The 22,759-nt window shown below is 43.7% G+C and overlaps 1 protein-coding gene across 2 annotated transcripts in view; it reads left to right on the top strand.

Moving 5' to 3' along the window:
* Window positions 1–21,474, top strand: part of ENTPD3 (ectonucleoside triphosphate diphosphohydrolase 3) — a 28,380-nt gene extending 6,906 nt beyond the window's left edge. Inside the window, exons 4-11 of one of the 2 annotated variants that reach the window (XM_019727570.2) lie at window positions 3,564–3,681; window positions 10,439–10,589; window positions 12,870–13,029; window positions 14,004–14,237; window positions 16,576–16,848; window positions 17,018–17,128; window positions 17,553–17,690; window positions 20,124–21,474. In XM_019727570.2, the coding sequence (XP_019583129.2) occupies window positions 3,564–3,681; window positions 10,439–10,589; window positions 12,870–13,029; window positions 14,004–14,237; window positions 16,576–16,848; window positions 17,018–17,128; window positions 17,553–17,690; window positions 20,124–20,360 (1,422 nt within the window). In that variant the 3' untranslated portion in view covers window positions 20,361–21,474. The remainder of the gene's footprint in view (window positions 1–3,563; window positions 3,682–10,438; window positions 10,590–12,869; window positions 13,030–14,003; window positions 14,238–16,575; window positions 16,849–17,017; window positions 17,129–17,552; window positions 17,691–20,123) is intronic. The other variant, XM_074312578.1, reaches the window with a different exon arrangement.
* Window positions 21,475–22,759: the final 1,285 nt, after the last annotated feature.

Here is a 22,759-nt window from a genome sequence, read left to right as displayed (position 1 = left end):
ATGCTTGGCCATTACTCTCCAAAGCAGGACCACTAAGCCAGCACGTGTTGAAACCATTCCCTTCTAACCTTCATCAAATCTGGATCATCGGCCTGGATCTCTGGTGTTGTATGGCTCACTCTGGGCTCCCCCATTGAAGAGCAAGAGTTGGATAATTGGTTTTTTCTTTGCAGGGGGCTCCTTATTCAAGTTGGTCCACTTCCTCTCCAGCCAGATCTGCACACCACTTAACTAAGAGTTTGTTTTCCAGAGACTTTTTGTCTGAACAAAGTCTGCAGACCATCTCAGGCACCTTATTTACTAAACAGTCACCCCATTAGACTTGGTTTCCTTGGAACTCAGTGAAAGCACAGGGACTATGAGTACAGGTTTAAGGGCCTGTTAGACCCAGGCTTGATCCCAAGTCTGTGACCATGGGCAGCTGTGAACCTCAGTTTCCTCATCTGTCAAGTGGGGATGATGATAACATCTGCTTCATAAATACAATAATACTAAAGCACTTTGTTTAATGCCTAGCATAGTATAAGTACTCAATAAATGTTTATTACTACTACTACTATTATTATAATAATAATGATGAAGATGATGATGATAAACAAATCTAAGAAAGCTGATCTTAGGACCTTTGCTTTTGTCAGAAGCTCACACAGTCCTTAAGTTTTGGACCACGGGGTTCAGATGGAAGACTGTTTACTTTTGGTTAGCCCTCTGAATGTGTCTTCAGTTCCATATTTGAGCCACGTTTTTTTTCTGACACTGTGTTAGACAGAGGGTTACTTACTGCTTCTTCTCATCCCAACATCACCCACTGTGGGGACAGAGTCCTAGAGAGCAGTTTCCAGGCTCTCAGCCTCATGTGGAAAGGTGCTGGCTCGGGTAGTAGACGGCCATCAGCTGTGACTAGTTGGCCATCAGCTGTAACCTGTGAGCCATTGGCCACTAATATAACTGCCGTGGCTACGCTAGGGGGTTGGTTGGTTGGCAGAGAAGCGGACGGTGGATTGCACACTGCATGGAGCCTGCTTCCTGTATCTCCAACCCAGCTACCAGTGAGACTATAGTGGCATGAACCCCCCATCCGTGGCTTCGTGGGTGTTCCTTTTTGGACTCGCCATAGCCTGCGTTCTTGTGCGGGGAGCAGGAGATGAGACCCTACAGGACACCCACCTAACTGAGCTGAATGAAATTCACTCTCCCTCCCTGTCCCTCCGTGGAACTACATTGAATTCCACTGATCTAGGCAAACGAGCTCTGAAAACTGGTTAAAAATCCATTTGTCCACTTTTGAAAATGTCAGTGAATGGTGGTGAAGGTGGCCTTGGGCCTCACAGCTGGCCCCTGTCAGCACATCATCAGGTGCCCAGCGGGCTGCCACCTCTCCAGGCTCATAGAGCAGAGTCTCTGGCTGCCTCCCACCCTGGTGAGAGCTGGACCCCAGCTGGAGACACAAATGAGAATGGATATTCTTCCTTCTTTCTGAACTTGACCCAGCAGCCCAAGGCTTCATACACAGGGAAAATGCATGCTTTGTGTAGGATTGGGATAAAGACTTGGGGACAGGCAAGTACCCTATGGAGTTGTTGTCCCCTTAGTCTCCCTCTTCCTGTTTTATGGGTCATCACTAGGCATGGAGAGGCCGTGGAGGGGTGCCGATCAGGTCGGTAGCTGGAGGGAGGATAAAAAGCCCGGGGCTAATGTGGTGGCTCAGACCTCTTGATGCCTGGGTTCCTTCTTGCCTTCAGTTTCGACCTGTATTTTAATCTCACAGCGAGCCTTTGCCTGGAATGGATTGTGAACAATGCCTCCCTTATTCGCCAGGGGAGGTGTTGTGTCAGGATCCCGACCAACATTTATCAGACTGACGGGCTGGGATTAAGAGGCTGTCCAAGTTCAAATACCAACGAACACAGGATGTTCTATCTCGTCTCATGGAGAAGCTGTGATTCAGGAGCTGGAGCAACATTTTGTTTCATTTGGTTCCATTTCAAATGAAGCAAGAACTTGTGATAGTAGAAAGTTGGAACCTCCTAAACGTCTAGAATCAGGGAGTTGATGAAATAAATTATTGTACATCTCACAGTCGATGTGATAAATGTGTTGAAAATGGTGATATCAGACTATTTTTACTGGTAGGGAGAGATGTTCGTGATATCATTTTAAGTATGAAAAAAGCATTGGAAAAGCTATGTACAGCGTGATCCTGTGTTGATTTAAAAACATGTCTAAACACGTATGTTTACATGTAGCTGTATGCATAGAAGACCGTTAGGAAAGAGATATAATAGGTGTGAAAACAGTAGATTTGAGGGGTTATTATTTACTTTTACTTTTCTTTTTTTCTTACTTTGTGATTTTGTTTATTTTGTGATTTTTCTGTATATGATAATAGCCTGTATTTATTGAGCAGCCACTAAGTATGAGGCATATGGTCTCCTCTTTACTTCTCAAAGGAAGTTGTCCAAGGATGAGGGAACCCAGAGAGGTTAGGCCTCTTACCCAGGGTCGTAAAATCAAGAATCCATCATCCAAGTCAGCCTGCTTCCAGAACCCGACTTTATCTTCCTCCCTGGGACAAGCTAGGCTGACCCACGCTGCCACATAGAAGCCTCTGATGCCCAACTGAGGACTGACTTGAGGCCCAACCAGATGCTGACCTGGGTCAGCATTACACATTCCAATCCCCACTGGCTCCTAACACATGCTGTCCCCTGGTAAGGCTTGGTCCAGGGCCTGGGCTGGGTGACACCTTCAGGTGAAGCTCCCTGGTACCTGCCTCCAGCTGGGCGAGATGGTCTGGGACTCTCCCAGGTTATTCTTCTGTGCACAGCCAGTCCCATCACTGCCCTGGCAACACCCTTCTATACATTCTGTTACCAAAGCAGGACCACATGTCAGCATTAGTTTGTAGTTGGGGTTTCCCCTCCTTAATTACGAATGCTTTAATTCTGATAGCTGATGCAGATACTAATGTGTCTCTCCCGTGTGAGCACTTCTTACCTATAGTTTCGTTTTGGTTGTTTAGTCCAAGGCTGATAGGCCTGGAAGTTTGGAGAATAGAGGGTGGCAGGTGACTGATTATTCGTTTCCCTTCTGAGACCCAGGTGGCTTCTGTACCCCCACCTCAATGGTCTGGATGAGGCGGGATCTTTGTGTGCAAGATCATTGGAGAATTAATCTTCACCCTTGGCTGCATCTTGGAATCAGCAAGACAGCTTTGCAAACCATTGATGCCTGAGTCCACTCCCAGAGATCTTGGTTGAATGGATCTGGGGTGCAGCCTTGGCTTTGGGAGTTTCAGAAGTTCCCCAGGTGATTCTAATTTGTGGCCAAGGCTGAGCACCATGCCCTAGAACACCTGATCCATCTTACCCCACCCCCCACAGCCCAAGGAGACAATGTTGGCTTGGAGGAAATAGCTTTTTCTTCGTGGTCAGCCCCGACCTCAGTGAAGCAGTGTGGATTAAGCTCTTGAGAGTACGTGGTGTTCTCAGCATCCACTGGGGAAAGGCGTCCTCAGCGAGGCCCCGCCCATTTCTGACTCTCCCTTTCTCCCTTGTATTCAGTATGGAATCGTGCTCGATGCCGGCTCTTCCAGGACGACAGTCTACGTCTACCAGTGGCCAGCGGAGAAGGAGAATAATACTGGAGTGGTCAGCCAAACCTGCAAATGTAATGTGAAAGGTAAGGCCCAGAGTGAGTCTGGGAGGCCCAAAGGGAAGCCAGGTAGCGGCCTAATGTTCTTTGGAAGCCTAGAGGGGTCCCGAGAAGCTGCCTGGACTGGGTAGAAAATATGAGATCTTATGCTAGTGCTACTACTTCCCAGTGCACCGTGGGCCAGTCACCTCCCTTCTCTGGGCCTCAGTTTTCTCATCTGTAGAACATGCTGGGGGGGGTGTGTGTGTGTGTGTGTGTGAAGGACCATTTATTAAGCACAGCAGCAGAAGTAGCCAGAGGGTCAGCATGTTCTTCTGCTTCTCTGAGCCCCAATTTGCACAGGATGATGTGAAAAGGGCCATGTAGTACCTGCTCGCACAGTGGGTTGTGTTACGGAAGAGAAACCAGAGATTAGGGATTCTGAAACATTTATAAAGGACACTGAGCATGCCTGCCCTTTGCTCTGGGGTGAAACCTATTTCTGTCTTCTGAGCCTGTTCACCTTGAGAAGATAATCCAGAACAAAGGCAGTCAGTATCTCTGCTCATAAAACATGTGGGAACATGAGAGACTCCTGGAAAATTATCTTCCAACAGGTATATGTAGGTGGGGGAGAGATAGGCTGGAGGGCGATGGACAACACATCAACCAATAGGCGTGACTCTGTTCCAGTAAAGCTTTACCTATGGACCCCGACATTTTGAATTTTATGTAATTCTCACAAGTCACGAGATACTATTCCTTTCAATTCCTCCTCCCACCATTTTAAAATGTAAAAACTGACTTATCTCACAGGTTGCACAAGAAAAGGTAGTGAACCAGATTTGGCCCATGAGCTGCCAACCCCTGAAATATTAACTTGGCGCAGAAGTAATTGCAGTTTGAAAGGTTAAAAATTGTGAAAACTGCAATTAACTTTTGCACCAACCTAATCGATCATTATCAGCACTTTTAACGTTAACGACCCTCCAGGCAACTCCCTGTCTCGCCCACAACGTAGCCTGAATTTTATTAACCGTTTCCTTGTTCTTCTTTATCGTTTTCTGTATTTAGTTTTTCCTGTTTTTGAAAACGGAATCAAACATTTATTTGCTTGTAATTTGCTTTGTTCACTACCATTGGGTTTTAAGATTCATCTATGTTGATATGAGTAGGAGTTGCTCATTCATTTTTCCTGTTAATGGACATTTGTGTTTCCCTGGCAATTAATAAGGTTGAGTATCTTTTCGTATATTTATGACCATCTCTGCTTTCGGTGAAATATATGTTCCTATGTGTTGCTCATTTTTTCTACTGAGGTGCTTGATTTTTTTTCTTATTCGTTGGAATTCTTTGTAGATAATCTGAATCTGAAAGCCTTTCTGGTGTTAATATTATATTGTTGCTACTGTCCTCGCACAGTTTATGGTTTGTCTTTTTAGTCTTTTCATGATATCTTTTGATGAATAGAAATTCTTCATTTTTATATAAGTGCAATTGTCAATCTCCTTTATGGTTTGCTCTTTTGTATATTTTATTCAAGAAATTATTCCCTGTGCTCGTAAAGATATTCTTCTATCAAAAGTTTTATAATTTTGCCTTTTACAATGAAGTCTTTAGTCTCCATAATCAAGTTAGTGAGTGTGTGTATGTGTGAGCCTTTTTTAAAGTCAGTTTCTTTATATAGTCAATAGTAGTATGATAACTTTGTACGGTGACAGATGGTTACTAGACTTAGTATAGTGATCATATCTTAAGATCTATAAATGTTGAATCACTATGTTATACACCTAAAACGAATAGTACTGTATGCCAACTGTGCTTTAATAAAACTAATAAAAGCCAGTGTCTTCAGAACATTATGATCTTTGAGTTGGCTTGGAGCTTCCCAGCCAGTTTGTCCTGAGTGGGTTACAGGTGTACCCACAAGACAGCAGGTTACAGACTCCTGACTATCCCTCCCAGCCCCAAGCAGCTCCTTCATTTCTCTCAATGAGCTGCCTAAATATTATAAGTTCTGGGAGGTCATGGCATTGAAAAAGTTGAGAAGCAGAATTAGCTTTTCCCAGGGGTCTCCTGTGGATGGCCAGCGTGCGTTCTGATCACCTGCCTCCCCATGGAGGGCGGGCTAGAGCTCACCTACCCTAGTGCACAGGTATCACAGATTAGGTTTTCTAGAAGATGGTGAGGCAGTTTGGGATGCAAGGTAATTACTAGAGATCCACGCCTGTGGGAGGAGAGAAGAAGAGGAAGGATTGGACAGAAGGAGATGTTAAACTGCAATGCAGGCCTGACAAAGTTTCAGCCAATCAGGGTTATGCTTCATTGGGTTGAGATGGCCCGAAGGGGCTGGGCTGTGATACCTCTGTCACCTTCAGTCATTGGATGTTGTCATCCTGGGAGGAGCAAGACGTTGAGCAGGGCAGCTCTCTGTAGTTGCGGCGAACCCTCAAGTTGCTGATAGCTGGGACAATAAGTCTTTATTTGAAGGGCATCTGCGTGGCACCTCTCTGGGCTCATCACAGCAGGAGACGGGGATTTTTCTAAGTATCACTTGCGTTGTTGTCACAAGACACAGGCAGCAGTAGCCTTGCTGTGACCTCAGCCTGAGACCCCCATTTCTGTTCTCCTAACTTCTGAGCCATTTCCTCACCTCCAAGCAGGATTCTTGTTTAGAAAAGAGAGACTCCCATTTCAAGAAAAGAGAGGATGGTGTGGGAGAGTGAGTCAGCTTCCCCCTACTGTGTGAGCTCTGGAAATTATCTCACCTCTCTGAGTCTTGATCCCCTCATCTCTAAAATACAAAGCACGATAATAGTAATACCTCCCCCATAAGAATGATTTGAAGATTAGGGTAAGTGACATAATATATGTAAAGCAGGTAGCAAATGCCTGGCGTACAGTAAGTGCTCAATAAGTGTTAGTTATTATTATTCACAGGGCCCCACACTTTAGAGCTCCTGGTGGATATTCCTGCCAAAAGGTTACTCTGTCCCATAGTTACGAGCTCTATTTAGACTCGGGAAAGCAATTCAGCCAAGTCAGTCCTGATGGCCCTCTGACTGTAGGGACCGATGGGACTTTCATGGGGAGGACAGGCAGTCTCTCAGGGGCAGGGGCCCTTGGCCCACCCAGCATGTGATTTAGGGGACGGGCAGGGTCATGGAACCCACACTGCATCCATAAATGGATCTTCCCTTCTTTGATCACGGTAGCCTTGGGGATCCAAATATACTCTGCGTGACCAAAAGACCACAAACTGAAGCCTTAATTACAGAGTTAAAGTTTGGTAAGTGTCATCCCTTCGAAGACATGTTGCTTGTACAAGGATAATTTGGGTTTCTGGTTTCTCAATTGCACATTTCCCCAGGACACCCCTGTCTTAGTTGGAAGGGGTGGTGAAGGCTCGCTTGTCCAGCAGTGTTTCCTGAATGGCTAGGCCCTCAGAAATGTATTTCTCAGGGGGTCCCTGGTGAGTAGCGGTCCTTGGTTGCTAATCTTTTCCGTGAGTTCACTGGATGCTGTCTTTGCTGCTGGCCCCTGGGCTGGTGTCTGTAGCTCTGGCCATTCCCTGGAGGGGACTGGTTCCTGTTGTCGCACCTCTCTTTTGCAATGTGCAGTGCTCATGCCTGCTGCTGCCTTCTCCCATAAGGGACATGCATGTTTTCCCTTTAAATCAGTGCTTAAAAATTTTTGAACTCACTGGAGCCTAAGCTTAGCCATCTCCTCCACTGAAATATCTTTAAGAGTTGCTCCAGGGACCAGGCCACTGCAGTGTTGAAAGCACCCTCTGCTCAGGCACGTATCTCATGCTTCCATCCCACCTCGAGTAAGTTTTGTGCCGTCTGCCCAATCCTTTGTCCCCAGATTGCAATAGCAGTTTTAACTCTCTGTTCTTGCAGTTGGGAATACCAGTATCCCATGAGCCTATAAGCCTTCTTTTCCAACTACAGGGCTTAAGGGACCTTATGCAAAAAGACACCCCCCCCCCCGGTGACATGCTCAGATATTCCAAATGTCAACACTCTAGCGAGTCCCCTAACCGGTCCCTATCCAGAGACCAGCTCTAGCAGAATATATTTTATTTGCACCGGATTGGACATGTTTGACTGTCACGACTGGGGTTGGTGGTGCTGCTGGCATCTAGTGGCAGAGGACAGGGATGCAGCTAAGTGTCGCACCACACACAGGACCTCAAAGAATGGTCCTCTGGCCCAAAATGTCAGTAGCACCAAGGTTAAGAAACTCTGATCTCGAATGGTTCTTGGAAGTGCTCAGATCTGAGAGGGATTTTGAAAACAGAGCCAACAAGATGTTATGATTGAGGCAGCGTGAGGCAGGTAGGTTGATGGTACCTGCACATCACATCTGACTGTGGGGTGACGATGTGTGTGATGTGACGGCAGCATTTCCTGAGCATGGGAGCATTGGGAGGGAATCCACTGGGGGCGTGGCAGGGGATTAAGGAATTTGGTTTTAGACACATTAAGTTGGAAATGCCTATAAATCATCTAAGTCAGGGGCTAGCAAATGTTTTCTGTAAAGAGCTGGATGATAAATATGTTTTACTTGTTGGCCATATGGTCTCTGTCATAAATATTTACCTCTGCCACTTTAGCATGAAAGCAGCTGCAGACAATATGCAGACAAATTAGCATGTATGTATTTCAAGAAAGGTTTATTTCTGGACACTGTATATGCCTAATGGGATGGACCATAAGAACAAAAAGAACTTAAAAAAAATCTTCAACTGTTTTCAACAATTATATAGTCGGTGGTAGTGCTGGTATTGTCGTACTGAGACTGTTGCGTGTGAAATAAAGCAAATGAGGTATTCAGTTGGAGTGCCTGCAAATAGGGACTTTAGTATAGGGAAGAAGGTAAAGATACAAGATCAAAGAATTTAAGTCAAAATCTATAGTTTTGAAGTAGAAGTACCAGTAAGAATTCATGATATATTTTTTTCTTGAAATAAAGTTTTCCCTTGGTCTGTCCTCTGAAAAAGCTTACAGGGAGCACCCTAGCTTCCCAATTTTGGACGCTAAATACCATTACTGACCAGAAACCACAACTCCTTGGAGAAATGGCTGAGTCCAGATCTGGGGCAGAAAGTGTGTAAGGTCCTTGGTACATCTTATCTTATCAGAAAGCAAAGAGCTCTCAAAGGTTTCTGGGATCGTATCAAAAGGACACAAGGGCCAATTGAACGGACCCCCCAACTAGCCAAAGATGGGACCTCAATGAGAAAAATAACTGCAATGAATTTAAACACATCAAATATAGCGTTAAAGTTACATGTTCCTAAAGATACAAAGCAAACAAAATCCCCTATTGGTTAAATTAGGAAGCTATTGGAGATGCAATCCATAGTTTTTAAGCTGATAAATGAAGGAAAAGAATCAAGCACGTATCTTGCCTTCTGTACAAACTATCCTGTAGGGTAACCAAATAGTCAATAATAGGGAAGTTTTTCTCTCATAAAAGCATACGAGGTAAAAAATGAAGCAAGAATGGTGTAAATAAAATATCACCCTTTTATAAGCCCTAATGGACTACTGGATCTCAGCAGTGATCACTGATGCCTGCACCACAACAGAAACAACCAGACACTTGTGCTTCTTGTTAGCAGTGCTCACTAATCCCTACAAAATGGTTTCTGAAATAGTTCAAATCTAATAGTTCAAATCTAATTAAGCCTCTGCATTCGGTTATAAATTTATAGGAAAAACCAGGACCAAATAACTTGTTAAATGAACCATGGTGACTGATTCAGTAAACTCTAGGCTGTGGGAACTCTACAGGACAAATTAAACTACCGTGTTTCCCCGAAAATAAGACCTAGCTGGACCATCAGTTCTAATGCATCTTTTGGAGCAAAAATTAATATAAGACCCAGTCTTATATTAAAATTATATTAAAATAAGACCGGGTCTTAATATATAATATAATATAATATAATATAATATAATATAATATAATATAATATAATATAATATAATATATAATATTGGTTCTTATATGAATTTTTGCTCCAAAAGATGCATTAGAGCTGATAGTCCAGCTAGGTCTTATTTTCACAGAAACATGGTATGAGGAAATTTTTTTTAATTACAAAGAAAAATAGATAGAAAGGGAGGGCAGAACCTGTAGATTACAAGGAACTTAAGAGACATGCCAACCAATTGCTATAGGTGGAATTTATCGGACCCTAATTCAAACAAACTAGATAGAAAGAGAGAGGTCGGGGAAGAGGAGGGAGAGAAAAATATGACTATGGAGGAAATATGAACCTTCACTAGATATCTGATTATCCTAAGGGGTTATTTGTAATTTTTATAGGTATAATAATGGGACTGTGCTTATGTCTCTTTAAAAGAATTCTTGTCTTTTAGTGATACATACTGAAATATTTATAGAATGAAATGATACCGTGTCTGCAGTTTGCTTTTGAGGAGAGAAGGGGAGAGAGTGCAGAGGAAGTAAGAGAAGATCATTGTTGAAGCTGGGAGACAGGTTCCTTATACGTATTACTCGCCCGACTTTTACTTATATTTGAAACTTCCATAGTGAGAACTTTTTTTTTACGCAGGTCCTGGCTCATTTTTTTCACCTTTGTAAATCCTTCCTTTCATATTTTTGGAGTTGACTCTTCTCTGTGACCACATGGGCCGTAGCATACCCACCTGTTTTCAACTCCCTATGAAAACCCACTAATTTCCAAAGTTGATCTGTTTCTTGTTTGAACGTTGTACTGCTCTTGTTGGTTCCCGGGGATGCTAAGAAGCGCTGACTGCTTGCTTTTCAGGCTCTGGGATCTCCAGCTATGGGAAAAATCCCCAAGACGCCCCCAAAGCCTTCGAGGAGTGCATGCAAAAAGTCAAGGAGCAGATTCCAGCCCACCTCCATAGATCCACCCGCATGTACCTGGGGGCCACGGCTGGGATGCGTTTGCTGAGGTAAGGGCTGGAATGGCGCAAAGGAACCCATTTCCCCGAAATAGCCAAGAATGTGTTAAACCTTGCCAAGAATGTAAGTCTATTTCTGGGAACAAATCCGAAAGAAAGAAGCCCATATTCTGCCATAAACTTAAGCTTTAAAAGTTGGGAAACTTTTAGTCTTTATTTTAATACCCAGGAAGAAACAGTTCTAAAATTGATTCCCTTGCCGTTGGTGATTTTACTGAGAACTCTGAAAAAAAGAGGAACATGAAATCTGTTCATGGGATGTACCCCTAGGTTTTTAGATAGGTAGAAACTGTTTTTGACACCTGGTATTTCGACACCTACATGCAACTAGCTCTACTACGTGCAACCCGTAGCTATGTAGTTTGTACTCATGTACAAATGTCACTGGAGTCTGCTTTAAAATAATGGAGTCTCTGCACCTCACCCCAGTCAAAGCCTGTGGAGTCATTATGAAACCAATATCTCATTTCACTCAAGTAAGCAGCTCCTTCTAAATTTTCAGCCATGACTTTTAGCTCAGTTGCATTGTTTTCAAATGCCCTTTCTCTCTTTCTCTTCCTTTTTTTTCTCTATTATAATAGTTTCTTGACCTTGAAATAAAAAATAAAAAAAGTTTAGAAAAACACATCAAACTTAAATCTACCTAGGGTAGAGGCTGCTTCCAACTTTAAAGATAGGGCTTTAGGGTGATGAACACACAATGGGATTTATAGATGATGTAATACAGAATTGTACACCTGAAATCTATGTAATTTTACTAACAATTGTCACCCCAATAAATTTAATTTAAAAAAAAAAAGGCTTTATCCCGAAAAGAAGACACTCATTCTGCTTCAAAGCCACTTTGTCAGTGGTCCCAGTAATGTCACATTATATGTGTGGGCGTGAATTAAACACAAAGGAACAAACAAACGGCCACTTTTACATGATCGTCACAAAGAAATCACGCAGCACGTCAGCTGGATTGGGCCCTTTCCTTGCAGTTTTCCTGTGCTTGTTCCCGTTCCTATGTCCTGGTCGACCAAGTGGAACATGGAAGAAAGTTGGATTTCTTTGCTCACACTTGGAATCTGCAGCGTGTTTCAAAATTACCAACTTTAAGTGAAATAGAAATGATATAGAAAGTCCTTTCTTCTGCCCTTTCTTTCCTATGGAAACAAAGAACCCAGCTTTTTCTTAGTTGCTTTTGTCCCCCCCAGGTCTCTCTGAGTGAGAAATGATTAAAAAGGCTCTGTAATTTATAGCCGTTTGGGGAAGAAATGAATGAATGTTCTACTTGAATAAATCAAATGTTAACTTTTACTTGTAAAACTTTCTGATGGGGATCTGTTTCATCTGAGCAACCAGCTGACATTTCTATCGCTAGAAAAGTTAAATGTCAAAAAAAAAAAAAAAAGTGAATGAGAGTCACCTGGGGTGAGAACTGATAAAATTAGGAAAACTGAATTATTTTCCAAGTGTTGCTAATTCGCTGTTGACTTGGAATGGACTTCTGCTTGGAGCATCGCTCTTTCTTCTTCTTGAACCAAGAGTGAGCCCGTGCCCCTGGCTTTCCTAACCCAGTGATGAAAGGGAAGAGAATCTCCCAAGTAAGCTTTCCTCCACAGGGTACAATGGCAGCAGATGAATGACCTAATAACACTATGTCACGGGTGATGCGAGAATGTGATGTTGTCACCCCTCCATGGGTCAGCACACTAACTGCTTCAAACCAATGACGGCCATGATAGCTGTCATATCCCCTCATGATGAAGCCCTCCCAAAAGCGAAGCAAGGACAGTGGAAAACTCACCCCGCTCCCTTTCCCCCTCTCCTCCTAAGCACCCCTTCCTTCTGGCCCGATGAGGGGCTCTTTTAATTGATGCCTCCAAGAGATTACTTATAGCACTTTTATGCCTTCACCAATCACCTTTGCTCTGCTGATGTGAGGCTGAGCAGCAGTGATTAAGCAAGAGGCTCTTTTGATTAGCTGGTTGCTAGAGAGTGGGACAGGGACAGGTAGGGGAGGAGAGAACAAGTGGTATTTTTCCTGGAAGCTGTTTTCCTGCTCGGCAGTTTGACAGATAGCCGAGTAATTGCCCTCCCGGGCAATCCTGCCATCACGGTTGCCCGGGAGGTTTCAGCTTACAGAAGAGGTTGCCATGTATTGCACACATCTGGAAAGCCGTCCCTGCCAGCAGGGTGGGGGAGGTTATATTTTCACCTAAGGGAGATTATTTTAAGGCTCTGTTGTCGGGGCACTCAGCCTCTTGTGTTCTGTGCCTTGCATAGGTTGCAAAATGAAACAACAGCTAATGAAGTCCTTGCAAGCATCCAAAACTACTTCAAGTTTCAGCCCTTTGATTTTAGGGGTGCTCAAATCATTTCTGGGCAAGAGGAAGGGATATATGGATGGATTACAGCCAACTATTTAATGGGAAATTTCCTGGAGGTGTGTGAAAACAAATGCATGGTTTTTAATCTTGCTATTTATCCCGTCCCTTGTGGGTGGTAGTTTAAGCAGAGGTGCATGCCAACAGGGACATCTGTCCTGTGTCATTCCTATTGTGTAATGCATGCGGGAAACACCTCTGAGACAATAGCTAAGAAGAGACACGTATAGCTGGGGCAAAACCTTGGATCATAAACAGGACCAAATGCACAGGGGAGAGGGCATAACATCACTTTACTGCCTAATAAGATATTGGAGGCAGGGGGGACCAAAATCTAACACTGCGCTATGGGTCATGTGAAGGGCAGCTGGAGAATGACCTTTCCAAGCTGTTCCACAGCCATCTGGAATTTACAGAGCCTGCAGGAAGTCTGCCTGCTTCCCAACTCATTCTGTGTCTCCAGGTCTCCTTACACTCCAACCCCACACCCTCTGCTCCTTTGGTGCAGAGAAAAGCTGACTCTAAGAGACAATCACTGTGGTACAGGGGGCATAAACGGAGCCTACCCATCCCATAGCCAGCCCAACACCTTTTCTGTTCCTCCTCAAATATATTTAAATTTGTTAATACATTGCCAACAGTTAATATTTTAGAAATGTCACATAAAAATTCACACTTTGAGCTTCTCCTGACCCTTACCCCGCAAAAGTTGGAAGTGCTGGTCACCGTGGACTTCCATTCCCGCATGGCCACAGCCAGCTGGAACAGTGAGCCGCACATGCGCTCCCCAGTTCGCCGCACTCCCCACTGTTCTCTGTTGTCTACACCTAATCTGTTTCAGTCATGGATGTTGCCTGCCCAGCCCCTATACGCATTTGAGTTCCCCACCCCTGACATGATGGAGAGGTGTGGTCCTGAATGCTCCCCAGATGTCCCAGTTCTTAGCAGTAAGAGATGGGGCTTGGGTGGAGAGCCCCGGGCAAACAGAAATGGCGACTTGGCCTTTTTCCTGCTTCCTTTTCCCACTGTGCAGAAGGACCTGTGGCATATGTGGGTGCATCCAAATGGAGTGCAGACCACCGGTGCCCTGGATTTAGGCGGCGCCTCCACCCAAATATCCTTTGCGGTGGGAGAGAAGGTGGAGCTGAACACCAGTGACATCACGAAGGTGTCCCTCTATGGCTACGTGTACACGCTCTACACGCGTAGCTTCCAGTGCTATGGCCGGAACGAGGCTGAGAAGAGGTTTCTGGCAACGCTCCTTCAGGTACCTGAGTGGGGGGCTTGGGGGAGAGCTGGTGCCTTGTCTTCTGGGGTCTGTCCTTTCCAATTAGAAGATGGATGAAAACAACAGCATTTTCCGGTTTATGTGTGGGGGTCCAAGCCCCCCCACCCCCAAGTTGTGTTGACCACTTCCAGTATACTTGAACCAGAAGTCCAGGGAAGTTCCAGAGCTCCAGATGTTTGATAAATGATTCACATCCTGGGGTCCCTTTATGGACACAAACTGTTTTAAACCAGTAGCTAAATAAGCCCAAGAATTTTCAGACTCCCCTGTGTGCAGACAAAATAACAGAAGTGGCCACAAGAGAAATGCTCACTGACAGGGGAGAGGCCAGAGCTCTCCCAGGCTCAGCCTCCTCATAGATAGGCCTTTATTAGGCAGGCCTGATGCCCTTTATATGGTGGGATTTTAGAGCCACCGAATTCCATCCCAGCAGTCAGCAATTCACACGGTAACTGTTCCATGGCACAGATGGCTGCTTCAGGCATCAGCTGTAAGGCTGTCACTAATATAAACTTGATGTTAGTGCAGTATGTCAGAGAGTACTAGCTCCATGGATGACACCCCAGACCCAAACTCCAGTGCTCAGGGGACATCAGTCTCAGCCATGGCCGAGAAGGGGAGGGGTCTTGACCACCTAGAGCGACATGACCCACCCAGAGGCCACAGACCCAGGGATGGGACAAGGGCTGGGCCGGCCTGCAAACATAGTGGACACGGGATCATTAGAATTATCCCCACCCCTCCAACCTACCTGGGTAACTGAGGAGGGAAGCAGCATTCCCCAGACACCAGCCTGCAGGAAAGCTGGACTGGCTCACAAACGTGTCCCCAGCAGAACTCATATCTTCAGACCCCTGCATTTGCTAAGTAGTCATGCAGGGCCAGGTATAAGAATTGACCTTCCGGTTCTGGCCCATTGCCGATAAATCTCTTCGGCCTCACAGGAAAGGCTGGAGCTTCAGTACACTTGCATGTGACATATATTGTCGAGAGAAACTGACAATGCCTGGGGAGGGCAGAGCTGGAGAACCTGCAGGCAGCCTTCAGCTACTCGTCACGGCTCAGGAGACTCAGTTTCCACCCGATATGCTTGTCTACCCCTGTCAGCCAAACCAAACCCCGCAGGGAACCTGATCAACTATCCTTGCAAGGTCTCCATAACTGCCACTGCTCCACATTTGCTCGTTAAAGTATTTCAGCTAACATGCCTCTTTCCTGGAGAGAAGCTCTGAAAATCCTCTTTTTTCTAGCAATGTTTAATGCTCCTTTCTCCAGCTCTGGCCCTGGTAGGGGTGGAGGGCGGGGGTCTCTTCTGAACTTCTGACAGAAGGGGGGATGAAGTCATCCTTTTCCCAGGGTGAATGGGGGTCAGAAAGTCTAAACTCTTAAATTTGGCTGTCCTTGAGGAATATGTATGTGTTAAAGAATGATTAAAAAAAGAGAAAGGAAAATATATTTGCATAGACATATAAGAAGTACCGTGTTTCCCTGAAAATAAGACCTAGCCGGACCATCAGCTCCAATGCGTCTTTTGGAGCAAAAATTAATATAAGAAAAAAAAATAATATAAGACCTGGTCTTATTTTAATATAATATAAGACTGGGTCTTATATAATATAATGTAATATAATATAATACCAGGTATAATATAAGACTGGGTCTTATATAATATAATGTAATATAATATAGTATAATATAATATAACATAATACTGGGTCTAATATAATACAATATAAGACCTGGTCTTATATTAATTTTTGCTCCAAAAGATGCATTAGAGCTGATGGTCCGACTAGGTCTTATTTTGGGGGAAACATGGTACACACACACACACTCAAAGTACATACAAAATCTCTGGTAGAATACCCCAAAACTGGCAATAGCGGTCACTTCCAGGAAGGGGATCTTGGGGGGTGGGAGGAAAAATTAATTTTCCTGTTTATTTGTACCTTTTGGATTATTTTATTAGGTGGATAGATAATATTCTATTCAAAATGGTCAATTAATCTAAACGTATCTTGTTTTCTTATCAAAATGGAGTTCATAACACCTGCTTCACAGGCTATCGTAAGGGCTCGACCAGGTAACGTGAGCGAGAGCCCAGCATTGTACCTGGTGTGGGGTGACTGCCCCTGCACCACCACTGGAGTTATCCAGACAACCTGGACGGTGTCTTCAAGTCCACACTGACATAGAGTGGCATTTTTCCCATTTGCCTCTTGGCAGTAGAGGGTAGAGATTGTGAGAATTTGCAAAAGGGAAATATTGGGTCCTCTACAAAAGAGTGATTTCTAACAGCTCACTCTTGTACCTACAGAATTCTACCACCGGAACCAATCTCACCAACCCCTGCTACCCTCGGAATTACATCACCAGCTTCCCTGGGGGCCACATATTCGACAGCCTGTGCACGGAAGATCTGAGGCCTCGAAGTTATAACTCGGATGACATCATCACTTTTGAAGGAACTGGGGACCCATCGCTGTGTAGGGAAAAGGTGGCTTCCCTATTTACCTTCAAAGCTTGCTATGACCAAGAAGTCTGCTGCTTTGATGGGATTTATCAGCCAGAAGTTAAAGGGTCGTTTGTGGTAAGAGCAAAAACCACTGACTGATTCCTCTTTTCCCTGTTGGATATTTAGTTCTCACCTTTCTGTTTCTCTTCTGCTGACCTATGTGTGTCTCTTATTCCCTACCCTGAAACCTCCATGGCATAGCCCGTTCTGAGACTAAATTTCCTTTTGTACTGCTTCCTTACAGGCTTTTGCAGGATTCTACTACACAGCCACTGCTTTAAATCTTTCAGGGAGCTTTTCCCTGAACACCTTCAACTCCAACAGCTGGAATTTCTGCTCACAGAATTGGAGTCAGGTCAGTATTTAGAGAGAAAGGATCAATATCAGTACAAAACAGAGTATATTCCATTTGTGCATATGTGTGTATGTTCCAAATTTGGCCTTTATACTATTCTGCTTTCACCCTTATAAAAATGGGGGTATAAGGAAACCCACCTCATACCCCCTTTATGGATTGATATTATAACCACAAGCACAGTGGTTAGAACAGTGTTTGGCACGTAATAAGGATTCTATAAACTTAGAGATTGTTCTTATGTGATGCTGTATGGGGGTATTTTCAATATTATATTATTGTATTATTTCATAGTAATTTTATTATGAAATTCTGGGTGATGAGGTTCTTTAAATAGGACTGTTGATCTAAGGTGTTCTGAAATGTGCATTTTAAAACATGCCTGCCTGGCCTGGCTCTTACCTGTTTTGAATTTCCTTTTCAGCTGCCACAGCTGCTTCCCCAGTTTGAGGAGGCGTATGCCCGCTCCTACTGCTTTTCAGCCCACTATATCTACCACTTGCTTGTAGGTGGGTACAAATTCACGGAGGAGACCTGGCCCCAAATACATTTTAAAAAAGAAGTAAGTCAGAGTACAAATTGTTTTCTGTTCTTCCTATCAAAATAGAGGTGTGTGTGTGTGTGTGTGTGTGTGTGTGTGTGTGTGTGTGTGTAAGAAATGTAGAAGCTAAAAGTGTGTTGGTGATTTAAACTTGCTGAATGGAAGCCTATGTCTTGGGAGATGATGGAGACTGCAGAAGAGGCATTCACCTCAGACCCTTCCATGTGAGCTCCACAAGGGCAGGACTTGTTTTACCATCCTCGTATTCCCAGCATCCAGCACAGGGGCGAGACCCCAGAAGATGCTTACTAAATGTTTGTTGAATGAATAAATAAATATGTTAAGGATTTGAGAATTCTCATCCTGAAAAGAAGCTTCAAATATAATAATTTCTAAAAAGCGGGTAGTAACTCATTGCTCTCCATTTAACACAGATGTCAGAGTAAGATACAGGCTTCAGAGCATGGGGGATTCAATTAGAAGCAGCATTAAATGCGGGTTTATTCTTGGAATGAGCCTGAGGCACTACATTTACTGACAAGTGTCCAGAATGGTCCGAAGCTGGACTCACAGCGGTCACTAGGTGACTGTTTGGTGAAGGGGCCACTGGACCTTGTTTCAGGCAGGATCAGCCTTGCTGAGTTCATCCAACACTATGTTCCCCGGGTTCTGGGAGGGTTTTCTCATTTCAGGACTAGCTGGTGTAAAGCCTGAAGTATGTCTGGCGTCAGTGTGTTCACTATTAGCTTTGGCAATAATTAGATTAATTCCATCAACATCTGACATGAGGCCTGTGACCGTCTACTTTTACATAAATAAAATTAAATTATCTATACAAAATAAGGATGTCTGGAGACATATAAGGACTATTGGTGGCATGTACTCTCTAGGCTTTGCTTCTAATGAATCTAATTACAGGAGAGTACATTCTGAGACCGGAGAACGACTTTCCGTTGAATACCAGCTTGGATGGATACAGAATTCTAGGTTTTGAGTTTCCTTTCCTTTATTCATAAAGAATTTTACATCCAGCCAAATTTGTACTCAAATGTGAGGGCATAAAAGATTTCAGAAGATTTGCCAAACAGAGACTTACATCAAAAAATATTTTTGGAGGAGGTAGTCAAATACGAAGAGAAATAAATCCAGGATATGTTCTAAAAATATAGAAAGTAAAAGTAAATAATGTTGTGGCTTAAAAATTGTATTGAAAAAGAAAACTAAGACAAAGAAAAGAGAAGAATTCATCCATAACAACCCAGAATTCAAGTATAGTTAATACCTACTGTGAAGGGGATAGGGTAGAAGGCCATAGTATACAGGGATGTAAGAGTGGCCTAAAATGTTCATTTCATAAAGGGGAACATATATACAGAGGGTGACAAAAAAATGTACATACATTTTAAGAAAGGAAAAAACTGTGTTAAAATTACGCTGATGGGAACCACTTTGAGCACCTCTTGTCATTGCAGAAGTCAAACGTGACTTGTATTCATCTTTTGTTATCGGTATATGTTGAGTATTACAATTTTAACATAGTTTTTTCCTTTCTTAAAATGTGTATATTTTGGGGGCATCCTCTGTATATATATGATTTCAAGGTGAGAAAGTAAAAAATATAAACATAAGAAAATAACATTAATTGCAAATTTAAAACTAAGAGATTAGGAAAAGGCCAAATACATCAATAATCACAATAATCGTAAATGGACTCAACCTACCAGTTAAAAGACAGACAGTCTCAGATTGAATTTTTAAAAATGAAGTATATGTTGTTCATAAGAGAAACACTTTAAAGAAACACTTAGGCTTTATGCATAAGGACATGGAAAGATTGAAAGTTAAAAACAAGTTTTGCACTATCAGGCAAATATCACCCAAAAGAAAAGTGGTGTCGCTATTTAATATGTGACAAAATAGTCTTTAAGATAAAGCGCATCATTCAAGATAGAGAGGATTACAACATAATTATTAAAAGGTCAATTCATTATGAAGATTGCAAATTCAAAACATCTGTACATCTAAAAACACGTAAACAAAAATTGACGAATCTACCAGAAGAAATTGACAATCTGTTTCCCATTTGGACTGCGCCCTTTTTTTAGAAAATGGTCCTGGATTCGGTAAAGCACTCATTCCCCTTGTTAGCCACGACAAGAGAAAGATGTTCACTGTTATTAACTGCCCTCTTCACACTTGGCTCTGGCGAGGTTGTGAGGATTCTTCTTCTGATTTTAATTTGCTGCACTGGAGTTGGAGCTCTCGAACCTTTGGGTCCCAGTGACCTCGATTCTAGCCCAGTCTCTGCAGTGTCTGAACCTGCGCAAGTTGTTTGACCTCCTTAGGGCACAGTTTCCTGTAGATATTTCATGAGAGTGACAGTGGTGTGCCCCGGGCATATAAGCGACACCTCGACCCTGTCCTGAGAACTGAGCAGTCTCCTCTACTCCACAGGTGGAAAACAGCAGCATAGCCTGGTCTCTTGGCTACATGCTCAGCTTGACCAACCAGATCCCAGCAGAAATTCCCCTGATCCGCCTGCCCATGAAGCCACCTACCTTTATAGGCACCCTTGCCTTCTTCGCAGGAATGGCCTTGCTGTGTCTGGTGTTTCTTGTGTACCTGTGTGTGTCATCCAGGAACCAGAGGCGCTCCCGGCATACCCTGAACCACACAGTGGATTCTGACTGAGCCTTGCAAACCGTCTCCTGGGGCCCGAGGGCTGTCCAGATCCAGCCTGGGTGGCACCAGACAATGCAAGCGAAATGCCCATCTTCGGGAAACACAACTGAAGTCAAATACCTAGGTTGTGTAGCTCTCAGATACTGATTTATGCCAAAGCCCCTCTTGGGGAGTCTCTCGGCTGTTCTGTGCACACTGCTCCTCCAGAGACCCCACCACCCACTTGCTGACCTCTTGGGGAACAGAGGGGAGACGGGCCATCAAGGTGAGAGGCTCTTTATTCCAAGTGTCCTAGAGAAAGAGGAAGCTGAGGATATGACAGGTTAACATTGAAGAGTTGACCTCAGGGCTCAGTTTGCATTTTTCCTCCCTCTGAAATGCCCTATTCCCCTGGCAAGTATGGAAGCTGGCGGGTGCCCATTAAGCATTTGGCCCCATCAGCTGTCTCATTTATGGCTTCCTCCCATTGACCCTTAATTTTAAGACTTTCCTTTAGCAATCCCATAACCACTGAGCTCCCTCAGATTGGGGGAAGACAGTAGTTGGGGGAGAAGACCCTTCTTCCCCCAAGGAGACTGGCCACAGTCAGGCTTCTGTCGTGCAGGCAGAACCTGAAGGACACAGATACACAGAAAGTTTCCCAGAAAACTGCTGGCTGTTCCCAAAACAGGATTCTTGCTCAGGGCTCTGGTTGTTAGATTACAGCCAGCGGTACCATCACTGTCACCTCCCCTTCATCTTGCTCTTGTCCTTTATAAAACATGTACTCCTAGCAAGGCTGTTGTGTTCTCAATCTTTTTGCCTTTGCTAGGATTTTGCTTAGGGCTGTCTTTCCATTGTTAGCATGGTGTGTACATTCTGCCCACCGTTCTCACAGGTAGATGCTGTTGCAAGACATCCTGTTCTACGATTTGCTTACCGATTACTTGCCTAGGTGTAGGCTTCTCTGCACAGTAGTCATTGATCATGACTTTGGGGAAAGAAAAAGGAGCTGCAGGGACATTTAACTCCAAAGTGGGATGGGAAAGAACTCCAGCAAGTCCAATGGCTATACACTAAAAATCAACGTTATTTCAGATTTTGTTAGCTGAAGACAGAATAAAGGACTCTTATTTTACTTTGACTTGCAGTGTGGTGTTTGTTCACTTGCATGTGGTACTCTTTCTTTTAAGGACCCAAGGTGGTATTTAAGAGAGGAAATTTTAAAAATTAAGAACATCTTCTTGAGAAAACTTTCCTAGTGAATTAAGAAAATCATTCATGAATATCACCTTTATTCCAGAGTGTTCAAAGGGCTTTGCTTTGATAAACATTTGGTGCCTTGAGATAATTGAGTAGAATATTTCTTTACCTTATGTGACATTCAAAGCTTCTGTGAGACTAAACCCTGCCACTCAGATCTTGATTCCCACCCAAAATAGCTGCTCCCATCCCAAAATGCACCTTTACTCACACAGTTCTCCCTTTCTAGACTGTGGGCCATTCACCCATCTATCCAAACAATACATCTTTCTGAAGGCCCATTTCTTGGGGGTGGCCCGGTGGCTCAGTTGGTTGGAGCCCATTTCTAGCTCTTCTTCCATAAAGCTTTCCTTAATCACACACACACACACACACACACACACACACACACACTACAGTCTATCTCCTGGACTACCTTCCCAAAACTAATTGCACCATAACTTCTTACATTGTTATTTATCTTTGTGTGTGCCTATGGCTTGTTTCTAAACTAGGTAGTACCGTGTTTCCCCGAAAATAAGACCGGGTCTTATATTAACTTTTGCTCCAAAAGATGCATTAGGGCTTATGTTCAGGGGGTGTCATCCTGAAAAATCATGCTAGGGCTTATTTTCTGGTTAGGTCTTATTTTCGGGGAAACACGGTAGGCCACTTAAGGACAACATCTGTCATTCATCTCTCACTCTCTCATTCAACAGACATCTAAGAAACACCTGTGGGCTTAACACCTTGCCAGGTGTGATCTTGGTTTTGGTTGAATGCTATGAATGTGTTATGTATACTCAACATATTTGTTGTTTGATGCTTCCATAAATGACTGAGGGGTGGGCAATAAATGACAGAGATACCAGATAAAAATAGCATCTAAATCACCAAGAGTCTGCAAGAAAAAAAAGGATCTGTCTGTGCAGGAAAGAAGGCCAAAGCTCCATGAAGGCAAGTCGTAGTCAGCGTTTCTTGCCTAGTAGAAATTTGAAGTAAGCTGATGAAGTATTTGGGGTTTTCTGATATTTGTCAAAGAATTCTTAACAGATGGACCATCATGAAATCTACGTACCTGGTACTGCTGGCAGGAGTCTCAGGTGGTCCCCATGACGTTCATCCTCTGCTGTTACTCCCCAGATTACGCTGTCACATGGCACAAGGGATTTGCAGATGTAATTACG

This window comes from Rhinolophus sinicus, linkage group LG10, assembly GCF_036562045.2.
Source record: "Rhinolophus sinicus isolate RSC01 linkage group LG10, ASM3656204v1, whole genome shotgun sequence".
Lineage (NCBI taxonomy): Eukaryota > Metazoa > Chordata > Mammalia > Chiroptera > Rhinolophidae > Rhinolophus > Rhinolophus sinicus.
The sequence above is the reverse complement of the archived record's forward strand: the minus strand, read 5'-3'. Positions and strand labels throughout refer to the sequence as shown.